General features: G+C 45.8%; 1 protein-coding gene across 2 annotated transcripts in view; it reads left to right on the top strand.

Moving 5' to 3' along the window:
- The window catches only part of SSBP2 (single stranded DNA binding protein 2), a 252,053-nt gene that overhangs the window by 213,596 nt on the left and 21,739 nt on the right, over positions 1-16,718 (top strand). Inside the window, exons 5-6 of one of the 2 annotated variants that reach the window (XM_073582178.1) lie at positions 257-346; positions 15,389-15,472. In XM_073582178.1, the coding sequence (XP_073438279.1) occupies positions 257-346; positions 15,389-15,472 (174 nt within the window). The remainder of the gene's footprint in view (positions 1-256; positions 347-15,388; positions 15,473-16,718) is intronic. The other variant, XM_073582256.1, reaches the window with a different exon arrangement.

Below are 16,718 nucleotides of genomic sequence, written 5' to 3'. Positions count from 1 at the left end.
AGTGCTGACATGATGCTGATGAGAAGTATTACCCTTTCAAAAAAGCATGAGACATATAAAACTGGTGTATGCACCAAAAGTGCGGATGAGTGCGGCAAGACCATGTTTTTCTGCAGGTATTGTGTCCAGTTTAGGAACTAGTCTAGGTAACTTTGGATGGAGGAGGATATGGCCGCCTGCATGTAAATGTATTGTTCTGTTATTAGATAGGCGATGGATAAGTCTGACACTAATCGGGCATCTTGTTTCCTTGCAGAGTGCTGCCGCTGCACCCAGTCCTGTTCTAGGAAATATGCCCCCGGGGGACGGCATGCCGGTGGGTCCGGTCCCTCCTGGATTCTTTCAGGTATGCACAGACTAAACATCCACACTGGGGCCGCTGGCTGCAGATTCTTCACTTAGTTCTGCAGAAGACCTAATCTCTGGTCCTAAGTCGCTGGGTGGGAGCGCCTCTTATGGAGGGTCTCTATTGTGATGGCTAATAATACGGGAGCGTGGGTAGCCCCCTTATCCGCCTCATATTACATTACCTACAGAGCAGGCTCAGGCGCGATATACAGGCTGTCAGCACGACGCCAGCCGAGGAATAACTCTATATACCATAAGGGTGTACATTCTGTAGGAACAGTTTTATTTTATGGACTTTTTACAGCTAATATTGTAGCATAACTATAGGAAGCTGTTTACCTGTAGAACTTTAACTGGTAGGTCACTTTAAGAAATCCCTTCTGATATATAGCCATAGGCCATAACAGTAAAACAGGTGAATAATATTGGTTAACAGGCGAGATATTCAGCAGCAAGCTAACAGTTCTCAAGGTTAATGTCTCGTAAGCAGTAAAAATGGGCAAGTGTATGAATCTGAGCAAGGGCCCAATTGTGATGGCTCTCCAAAATGGCAGGACCTGTGTGTGCAGTGTGCCTGATATGCAGGACCTGTGTGTGCAGTGTGCCTGATATACAGGACCTGTGTGTGCAGTGTGCCTGATATACAGGACCTGTGTGTGCAGTGTGCCTGATATACAGGACCTGTGTTTGCAGTGTGCCTGATATACAAGACCTGTGTGTGCAGTGTGCCTGATATGCAGGACCTGTGTGTGCAGTGTGCCTGATATACAGGACCTGTGTGTGCAGTATGCCTGATATACAGGACCTGTGTGTGCAGTGTGCCTGATATACAGGACCTGTGTGTGCAGTGTGCCTGATATACAAGACCTGTGTGTGCAGTGTGCCTGATATGCAGGACCTGTGTGTGCAGTGTGCCTGATATACAGGACCTGTGTGTGCAGTGTGCCTGATATACAGGACTTGTGTGTCTAGTGTGCCTGATATACAGGACCTGTGTGTGCAGTGTGCCTGATATACAGGACCTGTGTGTGCAGTGTGCCTGATATGCAGGACCTGTGTGTGCAGTGTGCCCGATATACAGTGGTCAGTCCTTACCAGAAATGGTCCAAATGGCAACAGGGTCATGGACTTATTACTGGTAAAATTAGATGTAGGTGCCTTATCCTGCAGCACTGTGGCCAGTATGTGTGGACTTGCCCCTATAAAGGTTTTTCCAATACTGAGATATTGATAACATACAGTGGCTTGCAAAAGTCCTCCCCCACCCTTTGCATTTTTCATGTTTTGCTACTTCACAACCTGGAATGTCATTGGTTTTTTTTTTAAGGTTTGCACCTGTTCATGTAAAGAACATGCCTAAAATTGTGAATATTTTTCTTCTTTTTTTGTGAAGCAATCAACAAATAGGGCAAAATGTCTGAAAATTTCAGTGTGCATAACTATCCACTCCCCTAAAGTCAGCACCTTGTAGAGCCTCTTTTTGCACAATTGCAGCTGCAAGTTGTTTTGGATAAGTCTTTCCACATCTTGTCACTCGGATTTTTGCCCATTCCTTAATCCAAAACTGCTTCAGATCCTTCAAGTTACCGTATATACTCGAGTATAAGCTGACCCGAGTATAAGCCGACCCCCCTAATTTTGCCACAAAAAACTGGGAAAACTTATTGACTCGTGTATAAGCCGAGGGTGCACAGTGAGTGGCCTCAGTTATCTGCAGTGTGTGGCCCCAGTTATGATGCACAGTGAGTGGCCCCAGTTATGATGCACAGTGAGTGGCCCCAGTTATGATGCACAGTGAGTGGCCCCAGTTATGATGCACAGTGAGTGGCCCCAGTTATGATGCACAGTGAGTGGCCCCAGCTTTGATGCACAGTGAGTGGCCCCAGCTTTGCTGCACAGTGAGTGGCCCCAGTTATCATGCACAGTGAGTGGCCCCAGTTATCATGCACAGTGAGTGGCCCCAGTTATCATGCACAGTGAGTGGCCCCAGTTATCATGCACAGTGAGTGGCCCCAGTTATCATGCACAGTGAGTGGCCCCAGCTTTTCTGCACAGTGAGTGGCCCCAGTTATCATGCACAGTGAGTGGCCCCAGTTATCATGCACAGTGAGTGGCCCCAGCTTTTCTGCACAGTGAGTGGCCCCAGTTATCATGCACAGTGAGTGGCCCCAGCTTTGCTGCACAGTGAGTGGCCCCAGCTTTGCTGCACAGTGAGTGGCCCCAGCTTTGCTGCACAGTGAGTGGCCCCAGCTTTGCTGCACAGTGAGTGGCCCCAGCTTTGCTGCACAGTGAGTGGCCCCAGCTTTGCTGCACAGTGAGTGGCCCCAGCTTTTCTGCACAGTGAGTGGCCCCAGCTTTTCTGCACAGTGAGTGGCCCCAGTTATGCTCAGTGAGTGGCCCCAGCTTTGCTGCACAGTGAGTGGCCCCATCATGTTGCTGCTGCTGCTGCCTCCCTTACAAAAAAAGACAAAAACCTGTGTGCTCACCTCAGTCGCTGCCCCCTGCTCATCAGCGTTGCCCTCTGCAGTGACTGTGCAGAAAAACCAACAAAGCATTATTCGAATTTCAGGTCAATAAAGAAGTATTAAATATACAAATACAATTAATACCGTAGTAAAAGGGACAACCTCTATTTTATAAAAATACCTTTATTTAAATAGGGTAACAATAGTAACACAGCAAGTGTCCTCTGTGTGAAAAATAGTAAAAATAATTACATATATAATAAAATAAAATATATAGCAGGCTGGCAATTAATCAATCCATAATATATATATATATATATATATATATATATATATATATATATATATATATATATATATATTAAATGGTATATATTAATAAGCTTCTCATACAAATATGTAAAGGGGGGGGGGGCAGGAAGGTAACAATAATATAATCACACAGTGTACATAATCAATAATCAACTGTGATTTTAATACAAGGTGCAGAGTGCATAAAATAGTGTAACCATTACATACAAAAACCAAGTAAATGTAAAAAATGCAGTTAGAGCACTTATTACAGAATGTGGCGCTTAAACAAAAAAGTGCCAAGTGCAGATGTAAACAACAACCTAATATGGCCTTTGAATAGTGCCAAGTGCATGTATATATAGAATGAATATAATAGGAAGGGGATTGAGAATCATAGAATCGTAGAGTTGGAAGGGACCTCCTGGGCCATCTGGTCCAACCCCCTGCTCAAAGCAGGATTCGCTAAATCATCCCAGTCAGATGTCTGTCCAGCCTCTGTTTGAAGACCTCCATTGAAGGAGAACTCACCACTTCTCGTGGCAGCCTGTTCCACTCATTGATCACTCTAACTGTCAAAAAGTTTTTTCTAATATCTAATCTGTGTCTCCTCCCATTCAGCTTCATCCCATTGCTTCTAGTCTTTCCTTGTGCAAATGAGAATAAAGTTGATCCTTCTACAATGTGACAGCCCTTTAGATATTTGTAGACAGCTATTAAGTCTCCTCTCAGTCTTCTCTTTTGCAAACTAAACATTCCCAAATCCTGCAACCTTTCCTCATAAGACAGGGTTTGCAGACCGGTCACCATTCTGGTCGCTCTTTTCTGAACTTGCTCCAGTTTGTTGATGTCTTTTTTAAAATGTGGTGCCCAAAATTGGACACAATATTCCAGATGAGGTCTGACCAAAGAGGAGTAGAGGGAAATAATTACTTCACGTGATCTAGACTGTATGCTTTTGTTAATACATCCTAGAATTGCATTTGCCTTTTTTGCTGCTGCATCACACTGTTGACTCATATTCAGTCTGTGATCTATTAGTATACCCAAGTCTTTTTCACATGTGCTGTCACTTAGCCCTATTCCTCCCATTCTATATATGCTTTTTTCATTTTTATTGCCCAGATGTAGTACTTTGCATTTCTCCCTGTTAAAAACCATTCTGTTAGTTGCTGCCCACTTCTCCAGTTTATTTAAATCTTTTTGAATCCTCTCTCTCTCTTCTCTAGTATTAGCTATCCCTCCTAGCTTTGTGTCATCAGCAAATTTAATCAGTTTACCCTCAATTCCTTCATCTAAATCGTTGATAAAGATGTTGAACAATACAGGGCCCAGGACAGAGCCCTGTGGTACCCCACTTGAGACATTCTTCCAACTGGATGTGCAGCCATTGCAGAAGTATATATACCTGAAGCACAGCCTGCCGGTCACAGAGAAACACAGCCCTGACGCGCGTTTCGGAATGAATCCTTCGTCAGGGGGTGGTCTCTGATCTGAACCGGGTGCCTTAAATATACATCTGTTGATTATTGATTGAGATCGAGCCTATAGCGGCGTGCGCGCGCCGCCATGATAACCCGGACATACAACCCGCCCCCGTCACGTGACCGGCAACCCGGAACTAACCGACGTTGCCAGGACACAGACGCAGGAGCGGGTACCATTTGACAGCTGAAGCAGGAAGAGAGCAGCGCCGACAACATGGAACAAGCAGGGGAGCTGCAGAGAAGGGTGAGTATGATCTGACACCCCCGCTCCCCCTCCCCTGCCGATCCCCCCAGGTATATGACTCGTGTATAAGCCGAGAGGGGGACTTTCAGCCCAAAAAAATGGGCTGAAAATCTCGGCTTATACACGAGTATATTCGGTAGATGATTTCCTCTGGTGAACAGCAATCTTCAAGTCTGAGCAAAGACTTGAAACATTTACACATTTCCTCTTAAACCACTCGAGTTTTTCTTTAGCAGTATGCTTCGGGTCATTGTCTTGTTGGATGCTGAACCTCCATCCCAGTCTCAAATCACTGACAGACTGAAACAGGTTTTTCTCAAGAATATCCCTGTATTTCGCACCATCCATCTTCCCCTCTACTCGGACCATTTTCCCTGTCCCTGCTGCTGAAAACCATCCCCACTGCATGATGCTGCCACCACCATCTTTCACTGTAAGGATAGTGTTCTTGGGGTGATGAGCTGTGTTGGTTTGATGCCAGACATAGCATTTCCATTGGTGACCAACAATTTCAATTTTTGGGCTCGTCTGACCACAGCACCTTCCTCCATACATTTGGGGAGAATTCCACATGTCTTTTGGCAAACTCAAAACGAGCCTAACAATTTTTGTGTGGAAATAAAAACTTTTTTCTGCCCACTCTTCTATAAAGGCCACCTATATGAAGTGTATGACTTATTGTGGTTGTATGGACAGATACTACAGTCTCTGCTCGGAAACTCTGCAGCTTCTTCAGGGTTACCCTTGGTCTGTGTGCTGCCTCTGTGATTCATGCCCTCCTTGCCTGGGCTGAGAGTTTTGGTGGGCGGCCCTCTCTTGACAGCTTTGCTGTGGTACCATGTTCTTTCCATTTGACGATAATGGATTTGATTGAGCACTGGGGGATCATCAGAGATTTCTATTTTTTTTTATTTTTTTTTAACCCAACCCTGACTTGTATTTCTCAACAACTTTGTCCCTGACTTGTTTGGAGATCTTCATGGTGTTTGGTTAGTGGTGCCTCTTGTTAATGGTGCTGCAGCCTCTCTGGCCTTTCAGAAAATGTGTGTATACTGACAGACCATGTGACACTTACATTGCACAAAGGGGGACGACCTGTCACTAAGCATGTGACTTATGAAGGTAATTGCACGCACCATAAATTTTTAGTGGCTTCATCACAAAATTGGTGAATTCATATGCACAATTGTACATGCCAGTTTTTCGTTATTTGATCCCATAAATGTAATTTATATCTATATTTCTTTAAAACCAGGGGGGGGTTAATACTTTTGCAAGGCACTGTATTCTCAGATCAGTGGAGGTCTGACACTCAGCGACCCCTCCAACCCCACTCTGGTCAGCAGCTCTTACGTCTGGAAGTGCGCAGAGTGGAACAGCACAGCGCCGTCACTCTGTTTAGTTGCCGCTGGTGGGCTCGATCTGTGGCATCCGGCGGCGGCCAATAGACAGTGGAGAATAGTTGGATCCAGTCCTGCTATTTATACAAGGAGAACAATGGACAATGACTTTATATAAAGTGTTCGGAGAACCAGATCTCTTCTCTGCACAGTTCTAGTTTACTAAAATTCACAGCGATATATAAATGTGTGACTGCAAATTAAGGCCATGCAATTGTTTCGAATACCCGTTCATTTGACCTGGATTATATTGGCTTTGATGCCAGACATTTCCTTAACTGCAAGAATTTCCAAAAGTTGTCCACATCAGCTATGGGCTCCTTAATTGAAGAAGTAGAATCTGCTTTGCCACTAGGCTGATGCCATGTGCACACATGCGTCTGCCCACTGTATGCACCCAGGAGCCTTATACACACATGCGTCTTCCCACTGTATGTGCCGTAGAGCCTTATACACACATGCGTCTGCCCACTGTATGTACCCAGGAGCCTTATACACACATGCGTCTGCCCACTGTATGTACCCAGGAGCTTTATACACACATGCGTCTGCCCACTGTATGTACCCAGGAGCCTTATACACACATGCGTCTGCCCACTGTATGTACCCAGGAGCCTTATACACACATGCGTCTGCCCACTGTATGCGCCCAGGAGCCTTATTCACACATGCGTCTGCCCACTGTATGTACCCAAGAGCCTTATACACACGTCTGCCCACTCTATGTGCCCAGGACCCTTATACACACATACGTCTGCCCTTAGTATGTGCCCAGGAGCCTTATACACACATGCGTCTGCCCACTCTATGTGCCCAGGACCCTTATACACACATGCGTCTGCCCACTGTATGTGCCATGGAGCCTTATACACACATGCGTCTGCCCACTGTATGTACCCAGGAGCCTTATACATACATGCGTCTGCCCACTGTATGTACCCAGGAGCCTTATACACACATGTCTGCCCACTCTATGTGCCCAGGAACCTTATACACTCATACGTCTGCCCATAGTATGTGCCCAGGAGCCTTATACACACATGCGTCTGCCCACTGTATGTGCCGTAGAGCCTTATACACACATGTGTCTGCCCACTCTATGTACCCAGGAGCCTTATACACACATGCGTCTGCCCACTGTATGCGCCCAGGAGCCTTATACACACATGCGTCTGCCCACTGTATGTACCCAGGAGCCTTATACACACATGCGTCTGCCCACTGTATGTACCCAGGAGCCTTATACACACGTCTGCCCACTGTATGTGCCATGGAGCCTTATACACACATGCGTCTGCCCACTGTATGTGCCATGGAGCCTTATACACACATGCGTCTGCCCATAGTATGTGCCCAGGAGCCTTATACATACATGCGTCTGCCCAATGTATGTGCCCAGGAGCCTTATACACACATACGTCTGCCCACTGTATGTGCCCAGGAGCCTTATACACACATGCGTCTGCCCACTGTATGTGCCATGGAGCCTTATACACACATGCGTCTGCCCATAGTATGTGCCCAGGAGCCTTATACATACATGCGTCTGCCCAATGTATGTGCCCAGGAGCCTTATTCACACATGCGTCTGCCCACTCATCCGTGTTTTGCACCTAAGTCCAGACCACAAAGCTTGGAGACCCACCTCATAAGTGCAGTCAAATCTGCAGGCGGCCCAAAAATCATGGTGTATACATGGACCATGGAAAACAAACAAGTAAATGCAGACTTATGCTGATTTTATTATTTTAGCTAGTTAAATGGAATCTGTCAGAACCTTTTTGCTATGTAATCTGACAGCACCACAAGGTAGAGACAGAGATCCTGATTCCAGTGATGTATCACTTGGTTTGCTGGGTGCAGCAGTTGTGATAGAATCACAGTTCTCTCTTCTGCAGATGTAGCAGAGCTCAGTTGTTGCGCTGTGTATAACCCTGTCCGCACCACAGCTGTCTGTGTACATTGTATAGTGACAGAGAGCTGCTGATCAGTGCTGGGGGGTGGGCTTGGACTAACCTGCACGTGCCAAGTTGTCCTGTAGTGATACACTGATTGTATTGAAGCAGCAAAACTCAGCCCAATAAGTGACACATTGCTGTAATCAGGGCCTCTGCTCTTTTATTATGGTGCTCTCAGATTACATAGCAAAAACCTGCTGGCAGATTTCCTTTAAAAACAGGGCACCCCTATAACAGAGGAAACAGTCTTTGTTTTGGGCATCCGATTGTGCCCAGCTGTCACAGTGATTGACTCCAGCAGAGAGGGCTGGGCCACAGGAAGGGTACGGTAGGTGCAGCCGTGGAGCCCATTCCATTTCTCCCAGTTGCTCCTCTGTCCTCGCCGTTCCCAGTCAGTCTAGAACATAACTAGCAGTTAAATATTTGGGTGTCGCTGTTCCCTCCTCTGCGTCACGTATTACCTTTTTATGAGCCCATTCAGAGAGTGGTGCAATTAGCATATCGTCTCCTGCAGACACGATTGACAGCTATGTCCGCACACGCCGTGCTCCTGTACTGGGGAGCCTGGAGGAGACCAGTGTGCCCGCTCGTCCCTGACCCTGCTGTCTTTCTGCCGAGGTTGTTTCCCAATTTGTACAATGCTCGGGTTGTGTTTTCTGCTCGTTACTGTGACATTAAGCGCTGAGTATCTTTCAGAAATCTGTAACAATCTCTTCTGTGATCTGACAGACACAATGAGGTGAAGTAGATGGTACCGTGCGGTTATAGCCGTCACCTTGCCGGCCATCAAATCTGGGCAAATTCTAGCCAATTTCTGAGCAGGAGCGGGTCCCAAGGAGTGCGAACCAGCGAGCTGTGCGGAGGGGGACTGGCTTTAGGGTATCTAATGTCTCCCAAATTTAGCATGCTTGCCTTACTGTGAAGCGCCACCTAGAGGTGCATAAGTGTCATTGAGACTAATCGTCACAAATCATGGGCGTCTGCCCTACTGTGCAATATTAAAGGGAACCTATCCGCTGATGCCTCAGCCACAGACCACATGTATTGGACACCGGCGCTCTCACTCTGACATACTGGCATTTCAGGGGCACTCGTGACTAAGACAACTAATTACAGAGCGACGTCCCTGCTGGCTTCTCCCCGCGACCAGCAGGTCAGCTGGATGGGAGAAGTTGACGGACCCGCCTCTCGGACTAGTCATGCTCATTTATAATATGATCTCCCTGACACATCAGTGTTACAGAATGAAGCCTACAGTCATGGCCAAAAGTTTAGAGAATGACACAAATATTAATTTTTACAAAGTCTACTGCTTCATTTTTTCTAATGGCAATTTGCATATACTCCAGAATGTTATAAAGAGTGATCAGCTTAACAGCAATTACTTGCAAAGTCAATATTTGCCTAGAAAATGAACTTTATCCCCCAAAACACATTTCAACATCATTGCAGCCCTGCCTTAAAAGGACCAGCTAACATCGTTTCAGTGATTGCTCCATTAACACAGGTGTGGGTGTTGATGAGGACAGGGCTGGAGATCAATCTGTCATGATTAAGTAAGAATGACACCACTGGACACTTTAAAAGGAGGCTGGTGCTTGGCATCATTGTTTCTCTTCTGTTAACCATGGTTATCTCTAAAGAAACACGTGCAGTCATCATTGCACTGCACAAAAATGGCCTACCAGGGAAGAGTATCGCAGCTAGAAAGATTGCACCTCAGTCAACAATCTATCGCATCATCAAGAACTTCAAGGAGAGAGGTTCCCTTGTTGCCAAAAAGGCTCCAGGGCGCCCAAGAAGGACCAGCAAGCGCCAGGACCGTCTCTTAAAAGTGTTTCAGCTGCGGGATCGGGCTACCAGCAGTGCAGAGCTTGCTCAGGAATGGCAGCAGGCAGGTGTGAGTGCATCTGCACGCACTGTGAGGCGGAGACTCTTGGAGCAAGGCCTGGTCTCAAGGAGGGCAGCAAAGAAGCCACTTCTCTCCAGAAAAAACATCATGGACAGACTGTTATTCTGCAAGAGGTACAGGGAGTGGACTGCTGAGAACTGGGGTAAAGTCATTTTCTCTGATGAATCCCCTTTTCGATTGTTTGGGACATCTGGAAAACTGCTTTTATTCGGAGAAGACCAGGTGAGCGCTACCACCAGTCTTGTCTCATGCCAACTGTCAAGCATCCTGAAACCATTCATGTGTGGGGTTGCTTCTCAGCCAAGGGAATGGGCTCTCTCTCAGTCTTGCCTAAAAACACAGCCATGAATAAAGAATGGTACCAGAATGTCCTCCGAGAGCAACTTCTCCCAACCATCCAAGAGCAGTTTGGCGATCAACAATGCCTTTTTCACCATGATGGAGCACCTTGCCATAAAGCAAAGGTGATAACTAAGTGGCTCAGGGAACAAAACATAGAGATTTTGGGACCATGGCCTGGAAACTCCCCAGATCTTAATCCCATTGAGAACTTGTGGTCAATCATCAAGAGACGGGTGGACAAACAAAAACCTTCAAATTCAGACAAAATAAAAGCATTGATTTTGCAAGAATGGACTGCTATCAGTCAGGATTTGATCCAGAAGTTGATTGAGAGCATGCCAGGGAGAATTGCTGAGGTCCTGAAGAAGAAGGGTCAACACTGCAAATATTGACTTGCTGCATTAACTCATTCTAGCTGTCAATATAACCTTTTGTTACTCATAATATGATTGCAATTATATTTCTGTATGTGATAAAAACATCTGACAAACACACATGAAAACCAGAGGGCAGCAGATCATGTGAAAATATAATATTTGTGTCATTCTCAAAACTTTTGGCCATGACTGTACATTGCTGGATTAAAGGGGTCCTTTCACCCCCGATATTCTAATAAAATCACGGGGGTGTGGGGGGTTTAGACGTTATACAAATCGTACCTGTAGTATAGATTTTAGAGGTTTAGATGGCAAACAAATGCATTTTTATATGCAAATGAGTGAGATTTGGTGCCCCCTTAGCATGGCCAAGGGCTCGGTTGCACAGTTATGTCCCCTCGGTTTGATTAACAGCACGATTTGCCTGTGCTCAGTCAGCGGCTCCGCAGCTTCACATGGACAATGCAGGAGCCCAGCCTTGCTCGGTGTCGGTGTGCGCTTTCATGACTGGCACTTGTCTGCAGTACAGTACTGAGCGGTGGCCACAAGCCGGAGCTAGCGATGAGAGTCCACAGTGACACTGTGTGAGCGTATGCGGCTGGACTCCTGTAGTGTCAGTGTGCGTTCACACCGCTGGCTCCTATCTGCAGTACAGTGCTTAGACTCCTGTAGTGTCGGTGTGCTTTCACACCGCTTGCTCCTATCTGCAGTACAGTGCTTAGACTCCTGTAGTGTCAGTGTGCTTTCACATCGCTGGCTCCTTTCTGTAGTACATTGCTTAGACTCCTGTAGTGTCGGTGTGCGTTCTCACTGCTGGCTCCTATCTGCAGTACAGTGCTTAGACTCCTGTAGTGTCGGTGTGCTTTCACATCGCTGGCTCCTTTCTGTAGTACATTGCTTAGACTCCTGTAGTGTCGGTGTGCGTTCTCACTGCTGGCTCCTATCTGCAGTACAGTGCTTAGACTCCTGTAGTGTCGGTGTGCTTTCACATCGCTGGCTCCTATCTGCAGTACATTGCTTAGACTCCTGTAGTGTCGGTGTGCGTTCTCACTGCTGGCTCCTATCTGCAGTACAGTGCTTAGACTCCTGTAGTGTCGGTGTGCTTTCTCACTGCTGGCTCCTATCTGCAGTACAGTGCTTAGACTCCTGTAGTGTCGGTGTGCTTTATCACTGCTGGCTCCTATCTGCAGTACAGTGCTTAGACTCCTGTAGTGTCGGTGTACTTTCACACCGCTTGCTCCTATCTGCAGTACAGTGCTTAGACTCCTCTAGTGTCGGTGTGCGTTCTCACTGCTGGCTCCTATCTGCAGTACAGTGCTTAGACTCCTGTAGTGTCGGTGTGCTTTCACATCGCTGGCTCCTATCTGCAGTACATTGCTTAGACTCCTGTAGTGTCGGTGTGCGTTCTCACTGCTGGCTCCTATCTGCAGTACAGTGCTTAGACTCCTGTAGTGTCGGTGTGCTTTCACATCGCTGGCTCCTATCTGCAGTACATTGCTTAGACTCCTGTAGTGTCGGTGTGCGTTCTCACTGCTGGCTCCTATCTGCAGTACAGTGCTTAGACTCCTGTAGTGTCGGTGTGCGTTCACACCGCTGGCTCCTATCTGCAGTACAGTGCTTAGACTCCTGTAGTGTCGGTGTGCTTTATCACTGCTGGCTCCTATCTGCAGTACAGTGCTTAGACTCCTGTAGTGTCGGTGTGCGTTCTCACCGCTGGCTCCTATCTGCAGTACAGTGCTTAGACTCCTGTAGTGTCGGTGTGCGTTCACACCGCTGGCTCCTATCTGCAGTACAGTGCTTAGACTCCTGTAGTGTCGGTGTGCGTTCTCACCGCTGGCTCCTATCTGCAGTACATTGCTTAGACTCCTGTAGTGTCGGTGTGCGTTCTCACCGCTGGCTCCTATCTGCAGTACATTGCTTAGACTCCTGTAGTGTCGGTGTGCATTCTCACCTCTGGCTCCTATCTGCAGTACAGTGCTTAGACTCCTGTAGTGTCGGTGTGCGTTCTCACTGCTGGTTCCTATCTGCAGTACAGTGCTTAGTGTCCGCTCCAGACAGGAGCCAGTGATGGGAGCCCACAGTGAGACTATCCGAGCACAGCTCCTGAACGGTCAGTGTGCACCATCAGTGCCGAGTCCTGCCTGCAGCCACTGCTTGGTGCTGTACTGCAGACATGGGCCAGCAATGAGCTCACACCGACACTGCAATAGCCCACTCACATAGTGTCATTGTGGGCTCCCGGCACGCTCTCCTGTCTGCAACTGCCATCGGGTACTGTACTACAGAAGACTGGGCTTACGCAGTGTCCGGTTTTCAGTATGCAAAGTAAAGTGTCGCATCGGTGCACTGAGGCCCTGACCATGCCATGGGTGCATACGAGCCCCTCACTTGCATATAAATTAGTTTTTAATCTGAAAAGTACATCCCTAAATCCTATCCCACTGGTGTGAATGACAGAGCCGGTCTGTGAGGCGTGCCGCCCGTGGCTGGCAGCATGAAGCCGCCATTAGGACAAGTGATGATCAGCAGAAGTTGGGAAGTGCTAATCAATGTACCTATGAGAATATGGATTTATATTGGATCCTTTTTTTTTTTTGCTCTGATCCCTGTGACGACCTATAATGAAATCTCTCTGAGGCAGCATGGCCGTTATGTTCGAGCATCCCAAGATATGTGGACAATGACTCCTATGGAGCCCATGGTTGTGCCTGGCAGGTGGGCTTACCGTATGTCTGAATGCTGAGCCCAAGGTGATTTTTAGGAATCGCCTGTAATTGCTAATCATTCATTCTTTTCTAGAACAGATGACACAGTCTTCTATGGCGAGACAGGAGACAGATTTCTTTAAAGCTTGTGATCGCTTCACATTTTGGAAAAACCCAAACTAAGTAACTTCAGTCTTTTCCCTAAAGAGAGGTGTCTGACGACTACACAGGGACGGGGGCTCTTCATTCTTCTCCAGTCATTTGTAATGATCAGATTTTGGTAAATAATCTCGGCTGAATCCAGCGCATGACCCGGTGTTTATAAAACAGATACTTCATAGCCTAAAATAAAATTAAACACTATATTTCACACTAAAAAAAAATAAGCGACAAGGTTAAAAAGAAGGGGAAGCCGAGCAATGTTATCTGTGGCTGCACTGCCACCTAGTGGACTGAAGCAGTAAATGCAGCACAAAAATGTGGGGGGGAAATGACAAAAGTAAAATGATCTATAATCTTCAATTGTCATTTACATCTCAGATGTTGAAATACGCTACGATTCTAATTTACTTTTGTTTTAGATAGTGTTTATATATTTTAGAAAAGGATTTTTATCATTTAGGGAATTTCACCACCTAATTTTCAGTTTGACTTCTTTTGGATGTTGTTATTTATGATGTCATTTGTGGGAGGTTTAATGCAAGAAGATTTTTTATTTTACCTTGATTTTTCAAATAGTGTGGTCAGTATATGATTGGTGGGGTCCACGATCACCTCTGGTCAGTTTTTCAGGCATCGCACCCACCATGCCTGTCCTTGAGCGGTGCCTACTATAGTCAGATAATACAACCAAAGCGAAATTCCACATGGCCAGGTGGAAGAAAACCTCTAGACCAAAGACATGAACACCGAAAAAAACTCAAAAGGATCAAGGACAGGAAAATTCATAAGGTGAATGAAATGGTATAGTGACTTATGGGTTAAATGCCCAAAGGATCGATATCATTCACCATAGTATTATCAATAATATGAATACATTCCGATAATACTCCTTGATGCAATATAGAGGCTCAATAAACAATGCCAGAAATACTATATAGAAATTTTATTGCTAATAATACACAAGACAGTGACAAAAAAACAAATCAGGGTAAAAAGTGACATGAAATTAATAAAGAATAAAGCTAGGCATTAGTAATGGTAATAACATTTCATGCACAGAAGATGCATTATACATTAGCACTGGGATCACTGCTTATATTCACTACATGGTGTAATACTCCAGACCCTTTCACCAGGGAGAGAAGGCAGTGTAAAGCTCTGTTCACACTTGTCATGCCATGGATGATGGCGTCCTTTGAATGGGGTGTGTTGGGTTTCAGGTATTTTAGATTGGTAGATTAGTACTGCTATTATTGACGTCAAAAATGATAAACCCCCTAAGGTAAGGGGGAAAAGTGTTGAAATGGATCGGTCACCCTATAGATCCAATTAATCATGTATTTTCTTTGTAGCTTATTGGACCCAATGAGGTTGGAGTACTTACTTTGGAAAAATATGTCAGAATGGCTATATAACCCTGATATTAAAATGTGCATTGTAGGAGTCCAGGACTCTTATAATGCAGAAGGAAACCTTTAAGAAACACTTATACCGCCATTTAGTTGTGAATTTTCAAAGTGATTACATCATCCTCAGATGTGTTGAATACTGTATGCAGTTTGCATGGTGAAATGTGGTGACAGCTCCCCTGTAATGTGAACAGCGCCTTACCAGATTCTAATCTGATCACTGATCTTTTCCTCTTACCAATAAGAAAGTCCCTGTCTAATGATATCCGTGATCTCATTACCCTCTAGGGTCCTCCAGGTTCACAGCCATCACCACATGCACATCACCTACCTCACAACCTCAGCAGCTCCATGATAGGACCCCACGGTCAGGTAGAGTACACTAGAGTTTTGTTTTTTTGTTTGTATTATTTTTTCTTTGGAAGGGCAGACTATAGTCCATCATCGCTGGAGTCTGGTAGCCAATGCCCTGAAGCTTTGCCGCAGATTCTAACTTTTTACCCTGATTTGTTTTTTTTATGCCTGACCATTAAAAAAAAAATAAACTAACTGTCCCCTTAGGTGGTCAACTAACTCCAAAGTTTGTTGTGATTAATTTACCCCCTTCTGTGAAAATCTTTTCATGCATGTGGTATTGGTGCATAAAGGGAATCTACAGCAGGTTTTTGCTACCTCATCTGAGAGCAGCTTAATGTAGAGAAAGAGACCCTGAATCCAACGATGTATCACTTAGATTACTGGGTGCAGCTGTTCTGACACAATTGGAGTTCTTAGATTTAGCAGTGCAGCAGAGCTGAGAAATCTAACCCCTCCACTCCAGGCATTGTTATGTACATTGTCTATTGACAGTGAGCTGCTTATCGCTGGAGGGGGCGGAGTCTGACTAGCACACATACACTGCTGTAGTTTCTGTAGTCTGAACAATGATAATCACCAGGTGATTAAAGCTTCAGGATCTAAACACATCCCCCAATTGCTTGCCATTCCTTCCTCCCCAAAAGGAATCCTGCTTTTAGGAGAGAAGGTATTGGAGGAAGTGTAAAGGATTAATGTTGATGGAAGAAGGAAATGAAAGATATTGCCAAACAAAGCCGAATACCTGAAGGGGTCAATTCAGAGTTTAACATGTGGCAGCGGGAAATCTTACAAAATAGAAAAACTGCAGGCGGTGCTGGCCCGTTGCAGGCGGTGCTGGCCCGTTGCAGGGCTTTTCCATTTATAGTGTTATATCTGCTTGCTTGTGTTAAAACTAATAACCTCGGCATCACGTCGCTCCCGCTGCTCCCGGTCACCCAGAGATTTGGGCTGCAGTGGTCGTGTGCTGTAGTCACCGCTGCAGCATGTCAACAAAGACTAGTAGCAGCGGTGTAGAGGGCGGCTTTGGACCTGGGGAGAGTGAGCAGCGCTGAGGTTATTTTTAACACAAACAAAAAGGCCAGGAGAAAAGCGCAGTACGTGAAGGAGATTTTTGCAATATCATTCACTTCACTAGTAATGTAAGATGCAGCATTTTTGCCGCAGAAAAAAAACATACCAAAATATCAAAAAATGCCACATGTGAACATAGCCTTATAAAGGAAACAAAATGTGCCAACTTAAGTCAAAGTAGTTTTCTCAT

The sequence above is a fragment of the Dendrobates tinctorius genome, unplaced genomic scaffold (genome assembly GCF_039654945.1).
Source record: "Dendrobates tinctorius isolate UK_male_01 unplaced genomic scaffold, ASM3965494v1 ptg000003l, whole genome shotgun sequence".
In the NCBI taxonomy this organism is placed as follows: domain Eukaryota; kingdom Metazoa; phylum Chordata; class Amphibia; order Anura; family Dendrobatidae; genus Dendrobates; species Dendrobates tinctorius.
This window is presented reverse-complemented; position numbering and strand designations above follow the sequence as displayed.